Source organism: Bombina bombina, chromosome 4 (assembly GCF_027579735.1).
Source record: "Bombina bombina isolate aBomBom1 chromosome 4, aBomBom1.pri, whole genome shotgun sequence".
In the NCBI taxonomy this organism is placed as follows: Eukaryota; Metazoa; Chordata; class Amphibia; order Anura; family Bombinatoridae; genus Bombina; species Bombina bombina.
This window is the reverse complement of record NC_069502.1, coordinates 1092819891-1092840829: the sequence shown is the minus strand read 5'-3', so window position 1 is coordinate 1092840829 and position 20939 is coordinate 1092819891. Positions and strand designations below refer to the sequence as shown.

The 20939-nt window shown below is 40.5% G+C and overlaps 1 protein-coding gene across 2 annotated transcripts in view; it reads right to left on the bottom strand.

The window, feature by feature from the left end:
• The window catches only part of THADA (THADA armadillo repeat containing), a 1857831-nt gene that overhangs the window by 1344646 nt on the left and 492246 nt on the right, over positions 1–20939 (bottom strand). For both annotated transcript variants that reach the window (XM_053712286.1, XM_053712287.1), the window contains exon 23: positions 16326–16458. In XM_053712286.1, coding sequence (XP_053568261.1) covers positions 16326–16458 — 133 coding nt within the window. The remainder of the gene's footprint in view (positions 1–16325; positions 16459–20939) is intronic.

Genomic DNA, 20939 nt, shown 5'->3' with positions numbered 1-20939 from the left:
TCACCAGATCTGTTCAGCTAGCTCCCAGTAGTGCATAGCTGCTCCTTCAACAAAGGATACCAAGTGAATTAAGCAAATTTGGTAACAGAAGTAAATTGCAAGTTATGAATCATGAAAGAAAAAGTTTGTGTTTCATGTTCCATTAAACCTGCAACAGTTTACACAAGGACTACATAGATCAGAGCACAAGCTCATTAAGTAATAGGTAAAAGCAAAGGAGACCAGAAACACAAATTCCACCAGGTTTTACAAGGAATATATTCCTGAACTGCAAAATTAGAGTGTTAAAGGTGATTGTAAACTTAAACTATTCTCTCAACAATATTTGTAATAAAAAAGTAAATAATGGGCACTTTCATTGATCAAAATCATTGTAGACTCTAAAATATATAAATAATTACCATTTCAATTTGTTATACATTCCCCTGTTGTTCTGCTCGCAATGTATAGTCTATTTCTGTGTAAAAGGACGCTGTAGCCAATCTTAACACGCCCCATTTGGTGTCAAAATCAAAAATCTTTATTATTAATTTTCTGTACCCCAAAGGGGGCACGTTTGGCTACAGTGTGATTCGTCATTTTACACTGAAATAGACTGTGTTGCAAGCTTGTTTAATTGTCACTAGTATTAATTTAATATAAAACTACACTTCAAATTTAGTAAGCTATTTGTGATGGAAAACACAAAAACTACTGCTAAGCCCATTTTATTTTTTTTGTTATATTTATTAGCAATTTACCTCTTCTAGAACATGATTATATTTAGCAGCCAAAAAAATAAGGATAGTAACAATTATTCTTTATTTAGTGCAACTAAAAGTCTTTATTGTGTTTTATCTGGAACTGATTATACCGTACTGCAAGGCAATTCAAATCTCTAAAAGCAAAGACATAGGCCTCTATTTATCAAAGTCTGGCGGACCTGATCCGACAGTGCGGATCAGGTCCGCCAGACCTTGCTGAATACGGCGAGCAATACGCTCTTCGTATTCAGCATTGCACCAGCAGCTCACAAGAGGTGCTGGAGCAACGCCGCCCCCTGCAGACTCGCGGCCAGCAGGGGGGTGTCAATTATTATTTCCGGCGATGTCTGTCCGCCAGCTCAGAGCAGGCGGACAGGTTATGGAGCAGCGGTCTTTGTGAAACTGCTGTTTCTGGCGAGTCTTCAGACTTGCCAGAAACACGGGCCATCAAGCTCCTTTCGGAGATTGATAGATAGGCCCCATAGTGTTCTATGACTTATCCGGTGTTAAGGTATGATTTCAATAAGCAACAGATATCATAACACAGGTCATTTTTTTACTAAGTCTTGAAGTATTTTATAGCAGTTTTGTTTTTATTTTTCTATCATTTAAAATGTATTATATATAACAAATTAAAGGGACATGAAACCCCCAAAAATATTTTGTCATTCATATAGTAGCATACAATTTTCAACAACTTTCCAATTTACTTCTATTATGCAATTGTTCTTTTGGTAGCCTTTGTTGAAAAAAATACCAAGATAGGCTTAGCAGCAGAAATGCACTTCTGGGAGCTAGCTGCTAATTAGTGGTTGCACAAATATTCCTCTTTCCACTGTCTCATCTGATGAGCTCAGCTAGCCCAAAATGTTGTTTTTGTTGGACCCTGTATAAGCGTGAAGTCAGATGGATTCACACCCTGGGATCCATGACAGCGCAGGGACTAAATGTATATTTAGATTGGCACTGTTTCTTATAATGCCCTCTGTAATGTGTTTCTTACAATATTCCCTTAGCCTATATTTATATAGTTCCTTTTGTGTGTATATATTTATTTTCTGTGCATAGGTTCCATATAGGCTATAAAAAGAAACGTATATGCAATATATTATTTCCCTTTTTCAATGAAGGGGCCTGCATAGTGCTCTTTTAAAATTTGGGTTATTTGTAACCCGATGCAATTACTGCAGATACAAGCCCCACTAAGATGAATTGCCATATTTGTCTAAAGCTACATTACGTATTGCCATATTGTAATCACTGTGTTATGGTTTTTCCTAAGCGCTGCTGACCTAGCGTCCGGTTACTATGGTTACGGATATTACGTAACGCAACCTGTGTGGGCGCAACCACTTCCGGGTACGCTGTCGGCAGCACCGCTCTGGGTTACTGTATTCAATTATTTTCAAATGTGCTTCGTTCTCTTAGTAGTCCTTGCTTAAAAATAATATGCACATATCCTATACTAGTGGGAGCTAGCTACTGATTGGTGCCTGCACATATTTGTCTCTTGTGATTGGCTAACTATATGTGCTCAGTTAGCTGTCAGTTGTGCAATGCTGTTTATCCAGCAATGAATTACAAGAGAATGAAGCAAATTTGATAGAAGTAAATTGGAAAGTTGTTTAAAATTGTATGTTCTATCCAAATCATGAAAGTAAAATTTGGGAGTTTCCTGTCACTTTAACCCCTTCATGACCGAGGAAGTGCCAGGAACGTTCTACAAAAAAAATACCCTTCGTGACCAAGGACGTTCCTGGCACGTCCTCTGGGGTTTTAAGCGGTGAAATCGATCCTGATCGCTTCCAGACGCTTTTATGGTACTGTAATACCATTGTATTACACATCGATGCAGATAGAGCCACTCTGTGGACCTCTCTGCACCGGTAGTGATGGTGCTGATCATTGGTGCGTGGGAGCATTAGCAGTGAGGCGGGTGGGCAGCCCATCGCTACCCGGCATCCGGTTCCTTTATGTGCAATGTGCACGCCGGGTGCCAGAAGCTTGGGGGGGGGGGGCTGCCTCCAATGTAATTGAATGGGAAGGAGGGAGAGGAAGGGGGAAAAAATAATGATCAAAGGATCTGGGAGGGGAGATGGGGTATGGGGGGGGGGGGGACAGCTACACTACAGAAAAATGCATATTTTATAAAAAAATATATTAAAAAAAAACCTTTAATTTTACAAATAGGTAGCGGGGATCAGCGAGGTTGGGGGCTAAGGGGGGGTCCATCACAGCTGAATAAATATTTTAAAAAAAAATTATGCTTACCTGATAAATTTCTTTCTTTTGCTATGTACCGAGTCCACGGATTCATCCTAACTTGTGGGATATTGTCCTTCATGACAGGAAGTAGCAAAGAGAGCACCACTGCAGAGCTTAACTCCAACCCCCAGTCATTCGACCGAAGGCCAAGGAAGAAAAGGAGAAACTATAAGGTGACTGAAGTTTACATAAAAAAATACTATCTGTCTTGAATAGACAGGGCGGGCCGTGGACTCGGTACATCGCAAAAGAAAGACATTTATCAGGTAAGCATAAATTTTGTTTTCTTTTGCATGATGTACCAAGTCCACGGATTCATCCTAACTTGTGGGATACCAATACCAAAGCTTTAGGACACGGATGAAGGGAGGGACAAGACAGGAACCTAAACGGAAGGCACCACTGCTTGCAAAACCTTTCTCCCAAAAATAGCCTCCAAAGAAGCAAAAGTATCAAATTTTGAAAAGGTATGAAGCGACGACCAAGTCGCAGCCTTACAAATCTGTTCAACAGAAGCATCATTTTTAAAAGCCCATGTGGAAGCTACCGCTCTAGTAGAATGAGCTGTAATCCTTTCAGGAGGCTGCTGTCCAGCAGTCTCATAAGCCAAACGCATGATGCTTTTCAGACAAAAGGAAAGAGAAGTCGCCGTAGCCTTTTGACCCCTACGCTTTCCAGAATAGACAACAAACAAAGAAGATGTTTGACGAAAATCTTTGGTTGCCTGCAAATAAAATTTCAAAGCACGAACCACGTCCAAATTGTGCAACAGACGTTCCTTCTTACAAGAAGGATTAGGACACAGAGTAGGAACCCAGGCTTGGTACGCAAAACCACCTGATCAGCATGGAAAACAAGATAAGGCGAGTCACATTGTAATGCAGATAATTCAGAAACTCTTCGAGCTTAAGAGATAGCAACTAGGAACAAAACTTTCCAAGATAAAAGCTTAATATCTATGGAATGCATGGGTTCAAACGGAACCCCCTCAAGAACTCTAAGAACTAAATTTAGACTCCATGGCGGAGCAATAGGTTTAAACACAGGCTTAATTCTAGCTAAAGCCTGACAAAAAGCCTGAAGATCTGGAACATCTGCCAGACGCTTGTGCAACAAAATAGACAGAGCAGATATCTGTCCCTTTAGGGAACTAGCTGATAATCCTTTCTCCAATCCCTCTTGGAGAAAAGACAAAATCCCAGGAATCCTGATTTTACTCCAGGAGAAGCCTTTGGATTTGCACCAAAAAAGATATTTACGCCATATCTTATGATAAATTTTACTGGTAACAGGCTTTCGAGCCTGAATCAAGGTATTTATGACTGACTCAGAGAAACCCCGCTTTAATAGAATCAAGCGTTCAATCTCCAAGCAGTCAGTTGCAGAGACATTAGATTTGGATGCTTGAATGGACGTTGAATCAGAAGATCCTGTCTCAATGGCAGAGACCATGGTGGAAGGATGACATGTCTTCCAGGTCTGCATACCAAGTCCTGCGTGGCCACGCAGGCGCTATCAAAATCACTGATGCTCTCTCATGTTTGATTCTGGCAATCAGACATGGAAGGAGAGGGAAAGGTGGAAACACATAAGCCAGGTTGAACGACCAGGGTACTGCTAGAGCATCTATCAGTACAGCCTGAGGATCCCTTGACCTGGAGCCGTAACAAGGAAGTTAGGCGTTCTGACGAGACGCCATCAGATCCAACTCTGGTGTGCCCCATAGCCGAACCAGCTGAGCAAACACCTCCGGATGGAGTTCCCACTCCCCCGGATGAAAAGTCTGGCGACTTAGAAAATCTGCCTCCCAGTTCTCTACACCTGGGATATAGATCGCTGACAGATGGCAAGAGTGAGCCTCTGCCCATTGGATTATCCTTGAAATCTCTATCATCGTTAAGGAACTCTTTGTTCCACCCTGGTGATTGATATAAGCCACAGTCGTGATGTTGTCCGACTGAAACCTGATGAATCTGGCCGAAGTCAGCTGAGGCCATGCCTGGAGAGCATTGAATATCGCTCTTAATTCCAGAATATTTATTGGTAGGAGAGCCTCCTCCCGAATCCACAAACCCTGAGCTTTCAGGGAATTCCAGACTGCACCCCAGCCCAGAAGACTGGTGTCTGTCGTCACTATAACCCATTCTGGCCTGCGGAAACACATTCCCTGGGACAGAAGATCCTGTGACAACCACCAAAGAAGAGAGTCTCTGGTCTCTTGATCCAGATTTATCTGAGGAGATAAATCCACATAATCCCCATTCCACTGATTGAGCATGCATAGTTGCAGTGGTCTGAGATGCAAGCGAGCAAACAGAACTATGTCCATTGCCGCTACCATTAGTCCCATTACCTACATACACTGAGCCACTGACGGCCGAGGAATGGAATGAAGAGCTCGGCAGGTGGACAAAATCTTTGATTTCCTGACCTCCACCGAGTCTATCAGAGTCCCTAGAAATGAAACTCTTGTGAGGGGGGAAAGATAACTCTTTTTTACGATCACTTTCCACCCGTGAGACCTTAGAAAGGCCAACACTAAGTCCGTGTGAGACTTGGCTAGTTGGAAGGATGATGCTTGAATTAGAATGTCGTCTAGATAAGGCGCCACTGCTATGCCCCGTGGCCTTAGAATCGCCAGAAGGGACCCTAGCACCTTCGTGAAAATTTGCGGCGCCGTGGCCAACCCGAAAGGAAGAGCCACAATCTGATAATGCTTGTCCAGAAAGGCGAACCTGAGGAACTGGTGATGATCTTTGTGGATAGGAATGTGCAGATACGCATCCGTTAAGTCCACGGTGGTCATATATTGACCCTCCTGGATCAATGGTAAGATAGTCCGAATGGTCTCCATCTTGAAAGATGGAACTCTTAGGAATTGGTTTAGGATCTTGAGATCCAGAATTGGTCTGAAGGTTCCCTCCTTTTTGGGAACTATAAACAGATTGGAGTAGAACCCCTGCCATTGTTCTGCTTTTGGAACTGGGCAGATCACTCCCATGGTAAAAAGGTCTTCTACACAGCGTAAGAACGCCTCTCTTTTTGTCGGGTTTACAGACAATTGAAAAAGATGGAACCTCCCCCTTGGAGGGGAATCCTTGAAATCTAGAAGGTATCCCTGGGTTACAATTTCTACTGCCCAGGAATCCTAAACGTCTCTTGCCCAGGCCTGAGCAAAGAGAGAGAGTCTGCCCGGTCCCGGATCGGGGGCTACCCCTTCATGCTGACTTAGTGGCAGCAGCAGGCTTTTTGGCCTGTTTACCCTTGTTCCAAGCCTGATTAGGTCTCCAGGTTGGCTTGGATTGAGCAAAGTTCCCCTCTTGCTTTGCAGCAGGGGAAGAGGTAGAGGGACCACTCTTGAAGTTTCGAAAGGAACGAAAATTATTTTGTTTAGCCCTTGTCTTATTTGACTCATCCTGAGGGAGGGTATGACCCTTCCCTCCAGTAATGTCTGAAATGATTTCTTTCAATGCAGGCCCGAATAGGGTCTTACCTTTGAAAGGGATGGACAAAAGCTTAGATTTAGATGACACATCAGCTGACCAGGACTTAAGCCATAAGGCTCGACGCGCTAAAATGGCAAAACCTGATTTCTTAGCCGCTAATTTAGCAAGATGAAAAGCGGCGTCTGTAATAAAAGAATTAGCCAACTTAAGAGCCTTAATTCTGTCCAAAATATCATCTAGTGGGGTCTCCATCTGAAGAGCCTCTTCTAGAGCCTCAAACCAAAAGGCAGCTGCAGTGGTTACAGGTACAATGCATGCTATAGGTTGAAGAAGAAAACCTTGATGAACAAAAATTTTCTTTAGGAGACCCTCTAATTTTTTATCCATAGGATCAATGAAAGCACAACTGTCTTCAATAGGTATAGTTGTACGCTTAGCCAGGGTAGAAATAGCTCCCCCCACCTTAGGGACCGTCTGCCATGAGTCCTTTATGGTGTCAGAAATGGGGAACATTTTCTTAAAAACAGGAGGGGGAGAGAACGGAATACCTGGTTTATCCCACTTCTTAGTAACAATGTCTGAAATCCTCTTAGGGACCGGAAACACATCAGTGTAAACAGGACTTCTTGTTCTGCTTGGAATTGTTCCAAGACTGAGCAGGCTTCCAAGTTACCTTGGACTGATCCGCTTTCGCATGGGGCTGCTGGCGCTGGGCCTTGTCCACACGAAAGGGAAGCAAAGTAGATCCTTTAGGCTAAGCCTTCTTATCATGTGGAAGGAAAGTTCCCTTGCTTCCCGTAACAGTGGATATGATCGAATCCAATCCTCGACCGAACAGAATCTTTCCTTGAAAAGGCAAAGACACCAGCCTCAACTTAGAGGTCATGTCCGCAGACCAAGACTTTAGCCACAGAGCCCTGCGAGCTAAAACGGAGAATCCTGAAACCTTTGCGTTCAGGCGAAAAATTTGAATATTGGCATCACAAATGAAAGAGTTGGCGACCCTCAATGCCTTAATCTTATCCTGTATCTCGTCTATGGAAGTCTCCCTCTCGACTATATCCCACAGGGATTCACACCAATGTGTCGCAGATCCGGAAACCGCGGCCACAGCCGCTGCCAGTTGAAAAACAAACCCTGTGTGCTGAAATATTTTTCTTAACATGTTTTCCAACTTTTTTTTTACAATTAACAGTACAGTCTACAAATGCTTTGTTGTATGGATATTCCGCCTAGGACAGATGTCCTTATAAATTGTTATCTTTCAAGGACATGACATTAGTGCAGTAAAATATTAATCTCATATTTCACCAGGTGCATCTCCATCTCTAGCTCATTCTCGTATATATATCTCTTCCCTCCCTTATCCTCTCTTTTCTACCTAGTTTTGGGTAGATACACTACCTTGTTCAATACATCCTTCTCATGGATTGTTTACCCCTGTTACTGTTTGAGTGGCTAAATGTCTAGCTCTGTTCTCTTGTTTACTATGCATAATGTATGGTTCCCATTGTTGTATAAACTTATTCCTAGTATTCAGGAGCTCTGCCGAGGCACTATGCATCTTATAATGATAATCTATTTTCTTTTTAATATACTCACTAGCAATACATATCCTCACTATCGTACAAATCATAGCTATTAGTTTGTGATGTCGTTTTAATCTACATTATATCTACATAATATCTACATATTTCTCGTACTCTGGATTTAAGCTGTAAATAGTGGAACCACTCGTTCTGCTCTGGTGTACCTAATTCTGTATATTGAGTGAAGGATATTATGTTGCTGTTGACAAAGGCATCAGCAATTCGGTAAAGGCCTTTATTTTCCCATTTCTTTTGAGTGTGTATGCTAACCAAAGAGCCAATTGGGGTGAGTGGAGTCAGTCGGGATCCTTTGTTAAGTAAATGATACGTCTTAGTCAATTTGTCCCATATAAAAGCGGTATGACTGATCGAAATATATTGTTTAATGTGCCAGGGTCTGTTGTGTTGTGCTGCCCAAAGGATGTTATCTAATCTTCTTACTTCTAACATATCTTTTTCTAATTGGACCCATTGTGGTGTTTGTTCTAGTTTATACCAATGTACAGTCTGGGCGAGTCTGGCTGCATAGTAGTATGAAATTAGGTTAGGCAATCCTATGCCACCTCCTCCCCTATGTCTCATCATATTTTTTTTGTTTATTCTGGCTCGTTTCCCTTGCCAAATATATCTCAGAATTTCCTTGTGCATTGCATGCAGCTCTGCTATTGGTATTGATATTGGGAGTGTTCTGAATAAATATAGAAGTTTAGGCAATACTGTCATTTTGATGGATATAACTCTTCCGTAGAGTGCAATGTTAAATTTGGTCCATTTAGCTAACATCTTTTTAATTTGTATGAACATGGGGACATAATTTTCCTTATATAGTGTGTGTACATCATTTGTGAGGTTAATACCTAAATATGTGAGAGATGATTTGGCCCATTTAAATGCAAAGTTGATTTCTAGTAATTTCTTGGTTGGTTTTGGGAGATGTGTGCTGAGGGCTTCACACTTACTTTCATTAACTTTATAGCCAGACATTAGTCCGAATTTATTTATTATGGAATAAATTATATAAATTATTGTTAAAGAGAGTAGTGGGTTTGTGACTGCGGGGATGACGTCATCCGCGAACAGTGAAATTTTATATTCCCTCTCTCCCACCCTTATAACCGCAACATTTGGGTTGTCTCTTATCTTGACTGCTAATGGCTCTATACACATTGCGAATAGTAGGGGTGACAGGGGGCATCCCTGACTGGTGCCATTTCGAATTTGTATTTGCTTCGATTGGTACCCTGATAGCCTTATAAATGCATCTGGGCTTGCATATATCTTTTTTAGGGCAGTGATAAAGGGTCCCTCCAATCCCATCTTGCCAAGCACTGCAAACATATACTCCCAGTTAACCCTATCAAATGCCTTCTCTGCATCCAAAGCTAGAAACAGAGAAGGCATCCTCTTAACTGTCGCAAAATTGATCAGATCAATCACTTTCCTCGTGTTATCTGGTGCTTCTCTATGTGTAATGAAACCAACCTGGTCAGTATCTATCAGATCTTTAATGGGTAGGGCCAAATGATTCGCAAGAATTTTTGTGAATAATTTTAGGTCTTGGTTAATTAAAGATAATGGACGGTAGTTTTGGCAGTATTGCCTGTTCTTGCCCGGTTTTGGAATGACCGTCACCCTCCCAGTCAGCAAATCTGGGGGAATATCCAAACCCTGCAGAATATTATTATATAATATCACTAATTGGGGCACCACAGATAATTGCAAGTCTTTGTAGAATGAGCCCGGGAACCCATCCGGTCCCGGAGCCTTGTTTCTTTTTAGACCCTTGATGGCTAACATAACTTCTTGTGTTGTAATGGGTGAGTTCAAAGTTTCTAGTTCCTCCGATATAGTTTTTAATGTACTGTCCTCCAGGAATTTATCTAACTCATCTCTTTTATTGCCATTTTTAGTAGTATTAGCTAAGTTATAGAGGCTATTATAAAAGCTAGCAAATTTGTTGGCTATTTGAAGGGGATCATTAGTGACCTGACCAGTAGAAGTCTGGATTTGTGGGATAGTGGTTGCTCTAGTTAATTCTTTTAGCTTGTTTGCCAACATCCTGTCTGGTTTATTTCCGTATATATAATATCTGGTGTCTACTGCTTTGATTGAATGGATCGATTCTTTATCTAAGAGTTGGTTTAATTCCTCATTTTTGTTTTTAAGTAACTTTAAAATCTTATTTTGGGGTCTTTTTGTCAACTGTTTTCTTAGTGCTGCAATTTCTACTCTCAAGTTTGCTAATGTGGCATTCCGAATGTTCTTAATTTTATTTGATTCAGCAATCAACAGTCCTCTAACCGAGGCCTTGAGTGCACTCCAAACATAATTTGGATTAGACGAGGATCCTGCATTTATATCTATAAACTCTTTAATGTGTCTCTGTATTTTCTGTATCAGGATGTCATCCTGGAGTAGGCTAGGGTGTAGAGACCAGGCTCTTACTCTATTTGGGTTGATCATTCCTGCCAAATCCACTATCATCATATCATGATCAGACCATGAACAACCCTGAATATGTGCTAATTTTACCAGTGGTAATAGTATCTGGCTGATTAAAATTAGATCAATTCTGGAATGCGTGTTATGTACCGTAGAATAATAGGTGAAATCTTTGACTCCCCTGTTGAGTGCCCTCCAACTGTCTATTAAATTAAAGTCCAATAAAAGGTCTGCTAAAAGTTGTTGAGCTGGTGTTGATCTTTTTTTGTGGGGTGTTTGTGAAGTTCTATCTAAGTCATCATTTATCGTCATGTTAAAATCCCCCCCTATTATGATCTTACAGCTCTTCCAAGACAATAGTTGTCTACTTATTTTAGTGATGAAGGGCACTTGATTTTCATTAGGTGCATATATATTCATCAATACCACTTGAGTTTTGTGTATCGTCCCCTTGACTATTAGAAATCTCCCCTCCTAATCTTTAACTATCTCTTCCTCTTTAAAATTAAGGGAAGAATGCAAGAGAATGGAAACTCCACATTTTTTCTTGTTGGTGAATGCATGATATTGTAATGGATAGTTCTTATCCCAATATTTGGGAGTTGAGTCGGATGTGAAGTGTGTTTCTTGGAGCATTATTATTTGGACATTTTGCGCTTTGTAATCTATAATTGCTTTTTTCCTTTTTATGTTGGAGTTAAGCCCCCTAACATTATGTGATATTACTCTAATGAATATGACTTTTTATTTGTACAAATGCTTGTGTAAATCCTAATTGTAGTTTGCCTATAGAGACCTTTAATTATTGATCTCACCTTTATTTCGTCATTAGAAAATCTCCAAGTTAAACTTGGAACACCCCTTAGAGTTTTTCCCACCTTTATACCTGAGCATCTCATGGGAGCACCACTAACTATACCTTGAATGGAGTTTCTTATATGGATCATCCTGTGTTCCATTATATTGTAAACATTTGAGACTGTAAGTAAACATACAAAATAACATAACACATCTGTAAAACTTGATGTGTTTAAACATGTAAATAACATTAGATAGTTCTTTAGTATAAAGTCAACTCTGGAACTTATATAGATTGTTCTATGATCTCATCCTGAGGTATAAGAATTACTCAAGAGAGATAGCCACAAACATGACATATGATTTAGAGAAAATAAAATAGTATTAATAAGAAGAGATAAGGAAGAAATGTAAGGGAGTAGAAGGGGACAAGAAAAAGTAAGGTAGAGGAGGGGACAAATAGGCAAGGAGATCTCCTCCTTTCTGCATTAATTAAAGTTCTGGTAACATTACCTTTAGCCTATATGTTATTGTTGTGATTGTGTGTTCTATAGTCGACACTTTAGTTCCTCTTTTCTCTCCACAGGGCCCCTATACTTTCCTTATTAAGAGAGTCATAACACTGGGGGTGCCTCCGAATTAGTGTCACTACCCTCTTCTTCTCTGGTACTGATTGGTTTGGGTTTTTTGGGTCTTCCATTCTTATTTACCACAGTCCATTCTTTCTGCGGCATTCTTCTCATGGGTTGTGGTGATCCTGAGGAAGCTTCTTCTTCCACTGGAATCTCCAGCTTGGCAAGTAACAACAATCATCCTTCTACTGTGGAACAGGAATATGTAATATTCTTATATGTGAAGATCAATTTGAATGGGAAGTTCCATTTGTATCGCAATTTTTCTCTTATGAGGGCCGTCACTACTGGTCTCATTTCTCTTCGTCTTCTCAAAGTCACTGATGATAAATCTGTGAAGATCTGGATATTATGCCCTTCATAATTAATTACACGGTCTTGTCTGGCTGCTTGGAGGATCATTTCTTTTATATGAAAGTAGTGTAATTTAACTACAATATATCTCTTGTTTTGGATTGTAAGGGTTTGGTCAAAGCTCTATGTACTCTGTCCATCAAAAGCATGGAGGATTCTGTGTCTGGGATAAGTTGGTGAAAAATTTCGGTTACATCAGCTTGCAAATTTTTGTACTCTTCTGGAAGATTCCTAAGATTTGAGCGTCTCGATCTGTTCTCCAGATCTTCCACTTGATCCTCAAGCTTCTTGATGTATATAGAATGATCCAGTAGAGTTTGCTTAATTTGAGGAATATCCTCTGAGATATCTTCAAGCTTGTTTTCAATCTCTGTTGTTCTTCCTCCAATTTCTTTAATGTCCTGTTTGAGGTCGTATAGAGCTGTTTTTAGTTCTTCATGGAAGAAAGTTTTAATTTGAGTCAGGAGCTCATTATTTGGTATATCTCCAGACTGTCCCACCTCCTCATTCGAGGTTTCTGTAGACAACGGGTTTCCACAGCACCAATAAATAAGGAAAAAAGTTTAACAAACTTGTCTTTTATTAATCCATTTCATCTTATACAAAGCACTGGCACACAGCAGCATAAAGCGACGTTTCGGGCTGTTAACCCTTACTCATGCTCAGAGGTTTCTGCTGGGGTAGTTTGTTTCGGTGAGCTGTTAATTTTGTCTGCAGCTTTTAGTTTCAGTTGTGACTTGGAAAGGCACTCTTTCACAGATTGGTTTCTGCTTTTCATTTTGTAAGGTCAGTCAAATTCTCTTGTTGCTGATGTAATGGATTTATTTCCTCATAATTCAGTGATCTCTTTCATATGTAGCGTATTTATTATGAGTAGGGGTCACAATTATGGTCTTCAACCTCTCATGTTACATTTATTCATAGATCATGACTGCTCATAGTTGTTCCAGGTTGACAATTGATGTTTCAGACTTGCATCTGCTTATTGCATATTCTGATGCCGGCCATTATTGTTGGTTAATGTATAGGGAGTTTTAGTACCTCTGTCTCGTGACTTTTAGGGCCTTGAAAGGGAGCTCTAATCATGTCCTGAGGGTGGCTCAACAGTTACACCTCCAGGTTAGAGAAACTTAAAGTTGTTATCTGTAATGACCCTGATTGAAGAGGTACTAAAAATGTCCAAATTCCCTATCTATTCTTCTTCATCTGTTCATAGACAGTTTTCAGATGAGTAGAGAGTCTATTATTAGTGTATGTTCCTGCTGCTATGTCTCTGGTGCGTGTTCTTGATTTTGCAGTATAGTTTATGACCAATGCTGACTTAAAATGGCGTCTCAGTGTTAGGCCTTGCAGCCTCTGTATAATTAGTAGTGGTGGCTTATTAAAATGATTTTAGGCCAGTGTTAACACCTAATTCAACATAAAGACTTCCCATAGGAATATTTAGCAATCACAGATATATCTCTCATGCTGTATTTTGCTACTTATATACTACTCACAGTCCTTAGAAAGGTCTTTCACGTCTGTGTCCGTTTCGGTAGATCTCTGCTCAATGCTTGGGAGTTTTCTCTCAGCAATCCCATATATATCTTTGTCGGATGTATCCGCTTCTGCTGTTGTGCTTTTCAGCTTTGTTGAGCTGATTATTGCGACACTCGTTCTCCGCTGTAGGCCGCAACCGCAGCCTTTCCTATGAATTCATCCGGTTCTCCACACCGGTCCGTTGCCGCCTCCTCTTTTAACCTCCTCAACGGATATTGGCTAAATTGTAGGGCTCACAATCCCCCCCCCCTCTTGATTTTCGGTTGGTAGGTAGCTTTTTTAAAAGGTTTTGTAAGGGTTTTTTTGCCTCTCTTAGATGGAGCTAAATGAAAACACGTCTCCTCCCTCAGGCTGTTGGCTCCGCCCCCACGTTTTCCAACTTTTTATCCATGTGCTCTTTAAACGACGAACTATCCTCGAGAGGAATAGTTGTCCGCTTTGCGAGCATGGAAATAGCACCATTCACCTTAGGGAAAGTCCCCCACAGCTCGAGTTGAGAGTCCGGGATGGGGAACAGTTTCTTAAAGGAAAAAGAAAGGTAAAAGGAAGAACCTAATCGCTCCCATTCATTCTTGATAATATTAGCCATCTTAACAGGAACCGGGAAGGTCTGAGGCACCACCCTGTCCTCGTATACCTTATCAAGTTTAGTAATCGAAGGTTCCTCCAGAAGCTTCGGTTCCGGGACCTCCAGAGTAGCAGGCACTTGCTTCAGCAAGAAGCGCAAATTCTCTATCCTAAACCTAAAGTCAGGCTCCTCTGCAGCCGGAGGATGAGATGACACGGACTCCGACCCAGAAGGAGCCTCCACCGAAGAATCAGAATGGGCCTTGTCATTGTATAACGCCTCTGGAATTTCCATAGGCGTAGACAACCACTGGGCCGGACTGCCATGATACGCCCTATGCTTAGCAGAACGTGGTAAGGCATGGATCACTTTCGATACCGCCGTTTGCAGTTGATCCGCAAAATATGATGGCCAGCGAATCTCTCCTGTAGAAGTAACGGTTCGAGCCTGGGGCGCTGCATGTGCACTTGTAAATGAAAGCAGGGAACGCACCTCATGGGATGGGGAAACCTCAGAGGTGGACGGCTCAGTAGTACTATACATCCCTTTATTTTTAGATGTCGCAACTTTATCAAGGCATGTGGAACACAGTTGAGCAGGCTGATCTACAAGAACCTCCTCACAATAAACACAGGAATGAGACTTTGTTAAAGAGGGAGTACCCTCTAACGCGTCAGTCTCCTCCATATCTTGTGCTTTTATTATGGACTAGATTAACTTAATTAACAGGCACCTTTATACCATCAATGGCCGGGGCACTCACCACCTCCTATGACCCGAACTACAGAAACCGATTTGTCTCCTGTGCCGCAGATCAACAGAGGAAGTGGAGACCACCACACCTGGTCACATGGGATGCCTCGCAGGACCGCCCCTGCACTAAGGAGAAAACACGCCAAAACTGGCCGCGCAATACTCCCGGAAGTCAACCTGAAAGTTCCACCATTACCAGAGCCTCATCTCGCACTTAACGCAGCAATCACACAATAAACAATATCCTGTATAAACCCGCCCCGTTCAATAATCCCATTACCAGGAATATTAACCCTTCATTCCATAAGATAAAAGGCACCACACTGTGACCCTGTCTTCTGTGTTATCATTATGTATAAAAAATTAAACGATCTTACCAGAATCTATGCCGTGGAACAGGAACAAGGCCCTTCAAGTGTGACAGGTAGAAGCATCGCCCCTGACATGGACTTGAGTGCAGAAAGCAGGCAGCGAAACTCGTCAACGCTGATTGCTTGTGGAGCGGTTAATATGAGTCGGTATGGTTTCGCAGAAAGACTCTCCCTGCATCTCCGGACTCTAACTTTCGCCCAGACTCTCACTGTAAAGTTGACAGGACTACTTTAAACTCCAGTCCCATTATGAAGAGTACTACCCTCCATAAGAGACTACTCAGAATCTTCAGCACTTCTCTGCCATTCTCCTGTGACGTAAGGCAAAGAATGAATGGGGGATGAGGGGAGTGGGGGAGGTATTTAAGCCTTTGGCTGGGGTGTCTTTGCCTCCTCCTGGTGGCCAGGTTCTTTATTCCCAAAAGTAATGAATGAAGCCAGGGACTCTCCTCCCCTTTAGATGGAAATATATATTTTACTATTTTATATTACTACTAATATTTACTATTGTATATAAACTAATTTATTGGCACATGTATTTGTATTTGAAATGTATTGCTTATGACACACCTCTAAAGAACAATTTAAAGATAATTAATAAACCTGTGGATTATCTGGATGAAGACTACTAGCCCCTAGTGGGTTTCATCTTTAGCAACAGCACCCACATAAAAGTAATTGATAGAGGGATAATAAGGTGTTGAGTGGCTCTACTCATTTCCAAAAAATAATGAAATATGACAATCTATCCTCTGGTGCACAGGATTGAAAAACACATTCATTTAAGTTTCAGAAAAACACCACACACAGCACGCTAAGTACCTGAATGTAGAATGGAATTCCAGCACTGCGTCTGGTTGCACATAGCTTAGAAGATGGATCACTCGATTTAATTTCCTCTAAGACATTGCATAACCACTGGCTTGGTAAGCAATACAGGCTTTTCTCATCACATCTGAAAGAAACAGGCAAACAGAAGAGGTTACGGAGGGCAGTACACATTATTAAAAACATGCTACACCACTTCAAACACATAAATATAGCTACTATTTAACAATTAGGCCTTTCATTGCTAGAACTTTTTTGGACACATAAATCTCCAGGATTACAGCAACATGCTGGAGTATTACTATACTAACCCTATATCGAGCTCTAAAGCAAATACACTGCTAGACTGTTATGAAATACCTTGTGCTGGGTTGGTGGGTGGGTTGGGGGAAGTAGTTATTTTTAAAAATGTCTTGAAATACTGTGAATGCAACATTGTTATTTTTATTACTATTTATCCTAGAATTTATTAAAGGGCTATTATAGTGAACAATTTAATTCTTTGGAGCATGCAATTTTATCATTAATGATCCTGCAAATCTATGCAAAAGGTTAAAGGGACAGTGTACACCAATTGTCATATATCTGCATGTAATAGACACTACTGTAAAGAAGAATATGCACAGATACTGATATAAAAATTCAGTATAAAACCTTTTAAAAACTTACTTAGAAGCGCCCAGTTAAGCACTGTTGATGAGGTTAGGCTGGGACACTCATGGAAATGGGCTGAGAAAGCAAGAACCCCCCCTCCCCTGAATATGAAAATACCCATTACACAACCAGGAGTCTATAAATGGATCATCTAAAAAACATTTATGCAAAAAAAATCTAGTGTACAATGTCCCTTTAAAATAAATAAAGTAGTATTCAGAAGCCTCAGAGAACTGCTGCTCGAGAGTGGAAACTGCCTCTGACCCAACCACGCGAGCCTATCTAGATAGCATGAGTAAAATAAAGAAGCAAATCTCATAAATCATATTTTTTTTTCTTTTTTTCTAAATTGTACACTATCTGAACCATGACAATTTAAAGGGAGAGAAAGGTCAAAACTGAAATGAGAACAGGTGCATTTCAATTTTGAATATATTTTTGCCAGATATTTTCACAAGCAAAAATGCTTCTAGTAAACCGAATTACTGTTTCAGTAGTGTAAATAGAGAATCAGGGTTCAAACACCCTGCCTGGTCAAAAATATGGCGATGGTGTGTATTATGCACACAGAAAGAGAAGCACTCTACCAGGAATGAACAACAACTCAGTAGTTTGTTTTATGGCGAGTCACCAACTAGGAGCAGCCTCTTTCAGCACAATTGTGCTTTTCACAGAGAAGTTGTTTCCTGAAGTACATCAGTCTGATCCTGCATAGTAAGGTCAGCCCATCCCCAAAATACCAGGCAATTCTCCTCTGAACAAGGCAACCACAGATGACTGTTTCGTCCTTCATTGGGCCTTGTCAGTGAGGTGTATTATACCAGTAAAGACTTAATTTGTATCAAACAAGCCGCCGCTGACCCTCTGAGAAAAGTTGATGTTTGAATGGTGGTGCAAAGGGCACTCATACTCGGATGAGCTCAGAACTTCCTAAAAAAATTTTTTTACTGTAATCTCTCACAGTTTACAGAGAGTGTTACTTGATTAGTGCGAAAGCCCCTAAACCAGCCAAGGCAAAGTAGTCAGGATAAACATACTAAAGAAGTGAAACAAAGTACAGAGGCGCCAATGGTGCAGATCAATGGTGGTATAAGGCACAATCACACCCCAATATGCACAGGATACTCACATGTAGTGAAGGCAATCAATCTTGCCCATAGAGACAGGCTGGAATTCACAGCAGTCCAGCTAGCTGTTCCAAAGTGTGGTAGTAGATGGGTGGGTTATAGAGTGTTGGTACTTGTTTGCAGCAGACTGAAATTTGGCGCCAAGACAACTCCAGGTCCTGTCAGGATTGGAACACCTCCATTTTTTTTCTTTCAAAGGTTAAGTCCCTGGACCACAAAATGCTAATAAATTAGCTTAACATTTGTTTTAAAAGCTTTTAAATATTTATTTTGCGTGCCGATCTTCTGCAATCCAGTACTTAATAAATACTTGATAAATACCACACATATATAAAAATGATTTCAATGATTCTTTAACATATTGCATTAGCATACAAATATGGAGAATCAACCATTCAGATTTACTAAAATATGGTTAGTTTTTCTATTAATCTATAGTTAAATTACAAATCCAAACTGCATATCCATACCATGAATAATTACTACCTGATAAATTGTCAAACTAAAACTGCCTATTCACCTAAAAATAAAAACATGTAAACATTTATTTAATTAAATACTTAAATCTAAATTTTAAATGATATGAAAATGAATACATATTTTAATTCACGACATGCAATACAATTCAAGTGCACTTGAAAAAACACATTAAAGGGACTTAAACCCAAAATATTTCTTGTATGATTCATTTTAAACAACTTTCCAATTTACATCTAATTTGCTTCATTATCTTGGTATCCTTTTTTGAAGAAACAGCAATGCACTACATGGAGTTAAATAATGCACTGGATGAGCCAATGACATGAGGCATATATGTGAAGCAACCAATCAGCAGCTCTTGTGGCTACCTAGGTATCTTTTTTCAACAAAGAATACCAAGAAAACAAAAAACAAACAAATTGGATAATAGAAATAAATTGGAAAGCAGTTTTTTAGTTCTGAGAATTAGAGAATTTTCCATTTTCAAAGTTGTTTTACTACATATATCAAACTTTTATTTTAAAATCTCAAGGTGTTTACTATCCTATTAACAAAAACTACTGGAGGGCTTCAAAATAAGTCACATTCCAAATTAATTCTCTCCATTGCTTTAACACAATCAATATGAGAAATTATAGAATGTAAATGTTTCACACCAGCCATGACAGAACAAAAATCACCAATTCCTGTTCATTTTAGCCAACTTAAAGTTAGCTAAAGTAAATTAAGGTCACTTTCATTGATTGAAATCAATGTAGACGCCAAAATATTTAAATAATCACTGTTTCATTTTTTTTATACATTCCGCCGTTCCTCCACCCGCAACGCATAGTCTATTTCAGTGTAAAATGACGAATCACGCTGTAGCCAATCGCAAAAGGGATGCTTTATGATTGGCTACAGCATATGGGCAACAACTCTCCTTCAGATACCTGCAGTATAATCTAGATTCAAGAATGGTAGCACCCATTAATTAGAGAAGGATGCATGAAATAATGTCCATTTAAAGAGCAGTAAAGACGTGGGAGAATAGTTTGGTTAGTGTGGCATAGGCACCAAGTTGTGTTAATATAATTAAATGTGTGTGTACCATGTCTATCCTTGTCAACATTCAAAAAAGAAATACCAAAAATAAAAAAATAAAATGTGGCGGAGCCTACTCTCATTGCGGATAGACGCGTCTTTGTGAAGCTCCAGTACATTAAAAGATTTTATGTGGGTTTCCTACAGCAAACCTATAAAATGTTATGTCTATGTCAGCATCTGTTCAGTTTAGATCTGACAGATGTTAAGGGTGGATGATCTGACAGATGTTAAGGGTGGATGACCTGACAGTGTTTACTCCTATACACTTTGAGACAGCTTTGCGACACTCGTCTTCACAGGCCTAGAAGCCATTTTATAACCTGCTGCGCCTGAGCAGCGTGCGGATCTCAAGAAGCAAGGCCGTTGTGAGAAGTGAAGCTTAGGTCTGGGGCTGCCGCAAACCTACCCCAACCCCCAAACTCTGGGGTTAAGATATCCTGGAAAAGGATAAATATTTGGAAATCAATCCACTATCTTTATTCAAGATGACATACAGAGAGAAACCATGCAGCAGGGAAAAGACCTGTATGGCGAAAACCCTGAGCTGACCAGAGAAGGAATTAGTATCTGGGAGCAGAGGCTGACACCGGTAATTGCTGAGCAGTTTAAGTAGCTTGAACAGTAGGTTTGCCTAGCCTTTACAAGTATATTCCCAAGCAATAAGCTACATACCAGTAAAGAATCCTCATCTGCTAGAGCCTACCGTGTTTACAAACATCAGAGCAAGGATACGGGAGACACGAGTCCCCTGAGCACTCTGGCACCTACAAGTCAGTTGGAAACAGTTATCTCGGGATAGTTGCTCCCCAAATAACAAGAGAAGGTCTTTGTATGCAGAGGGCCCTTAGTTCCGCTGCTGGTTCACAGATCTTAAAGGCTCACCTCAGCAATTGCGCTCCTTGACCGGCTCTTACCCTGCTTTACCGGACTTGTCAAGTAAATCATGCAGTGGTCTTAAAAATAGATGCATCCCTACGTGCCATCAACTTAGGGATACAGTCCGCAATCTCCAGACTACAAATGTGGATCTTTCCGATGAGACTCCTTCAAGTATTTGCTCTTCAGGCAAAAAGTGGATGTCACGGTTCACCTACCTAAACGTACACTCGTTACAAGATACAAGGCTGTTGGGACTGAATTATATTTGCTTTCCTCTGGATAAGCTGAGCATTTGGGGTAGACTAACTGAATAACATCTCCCCAAAGGACATCCCTAAATCTAAGCATTGAGTAATCAGTTTATGAAGCTGGACCTTATATT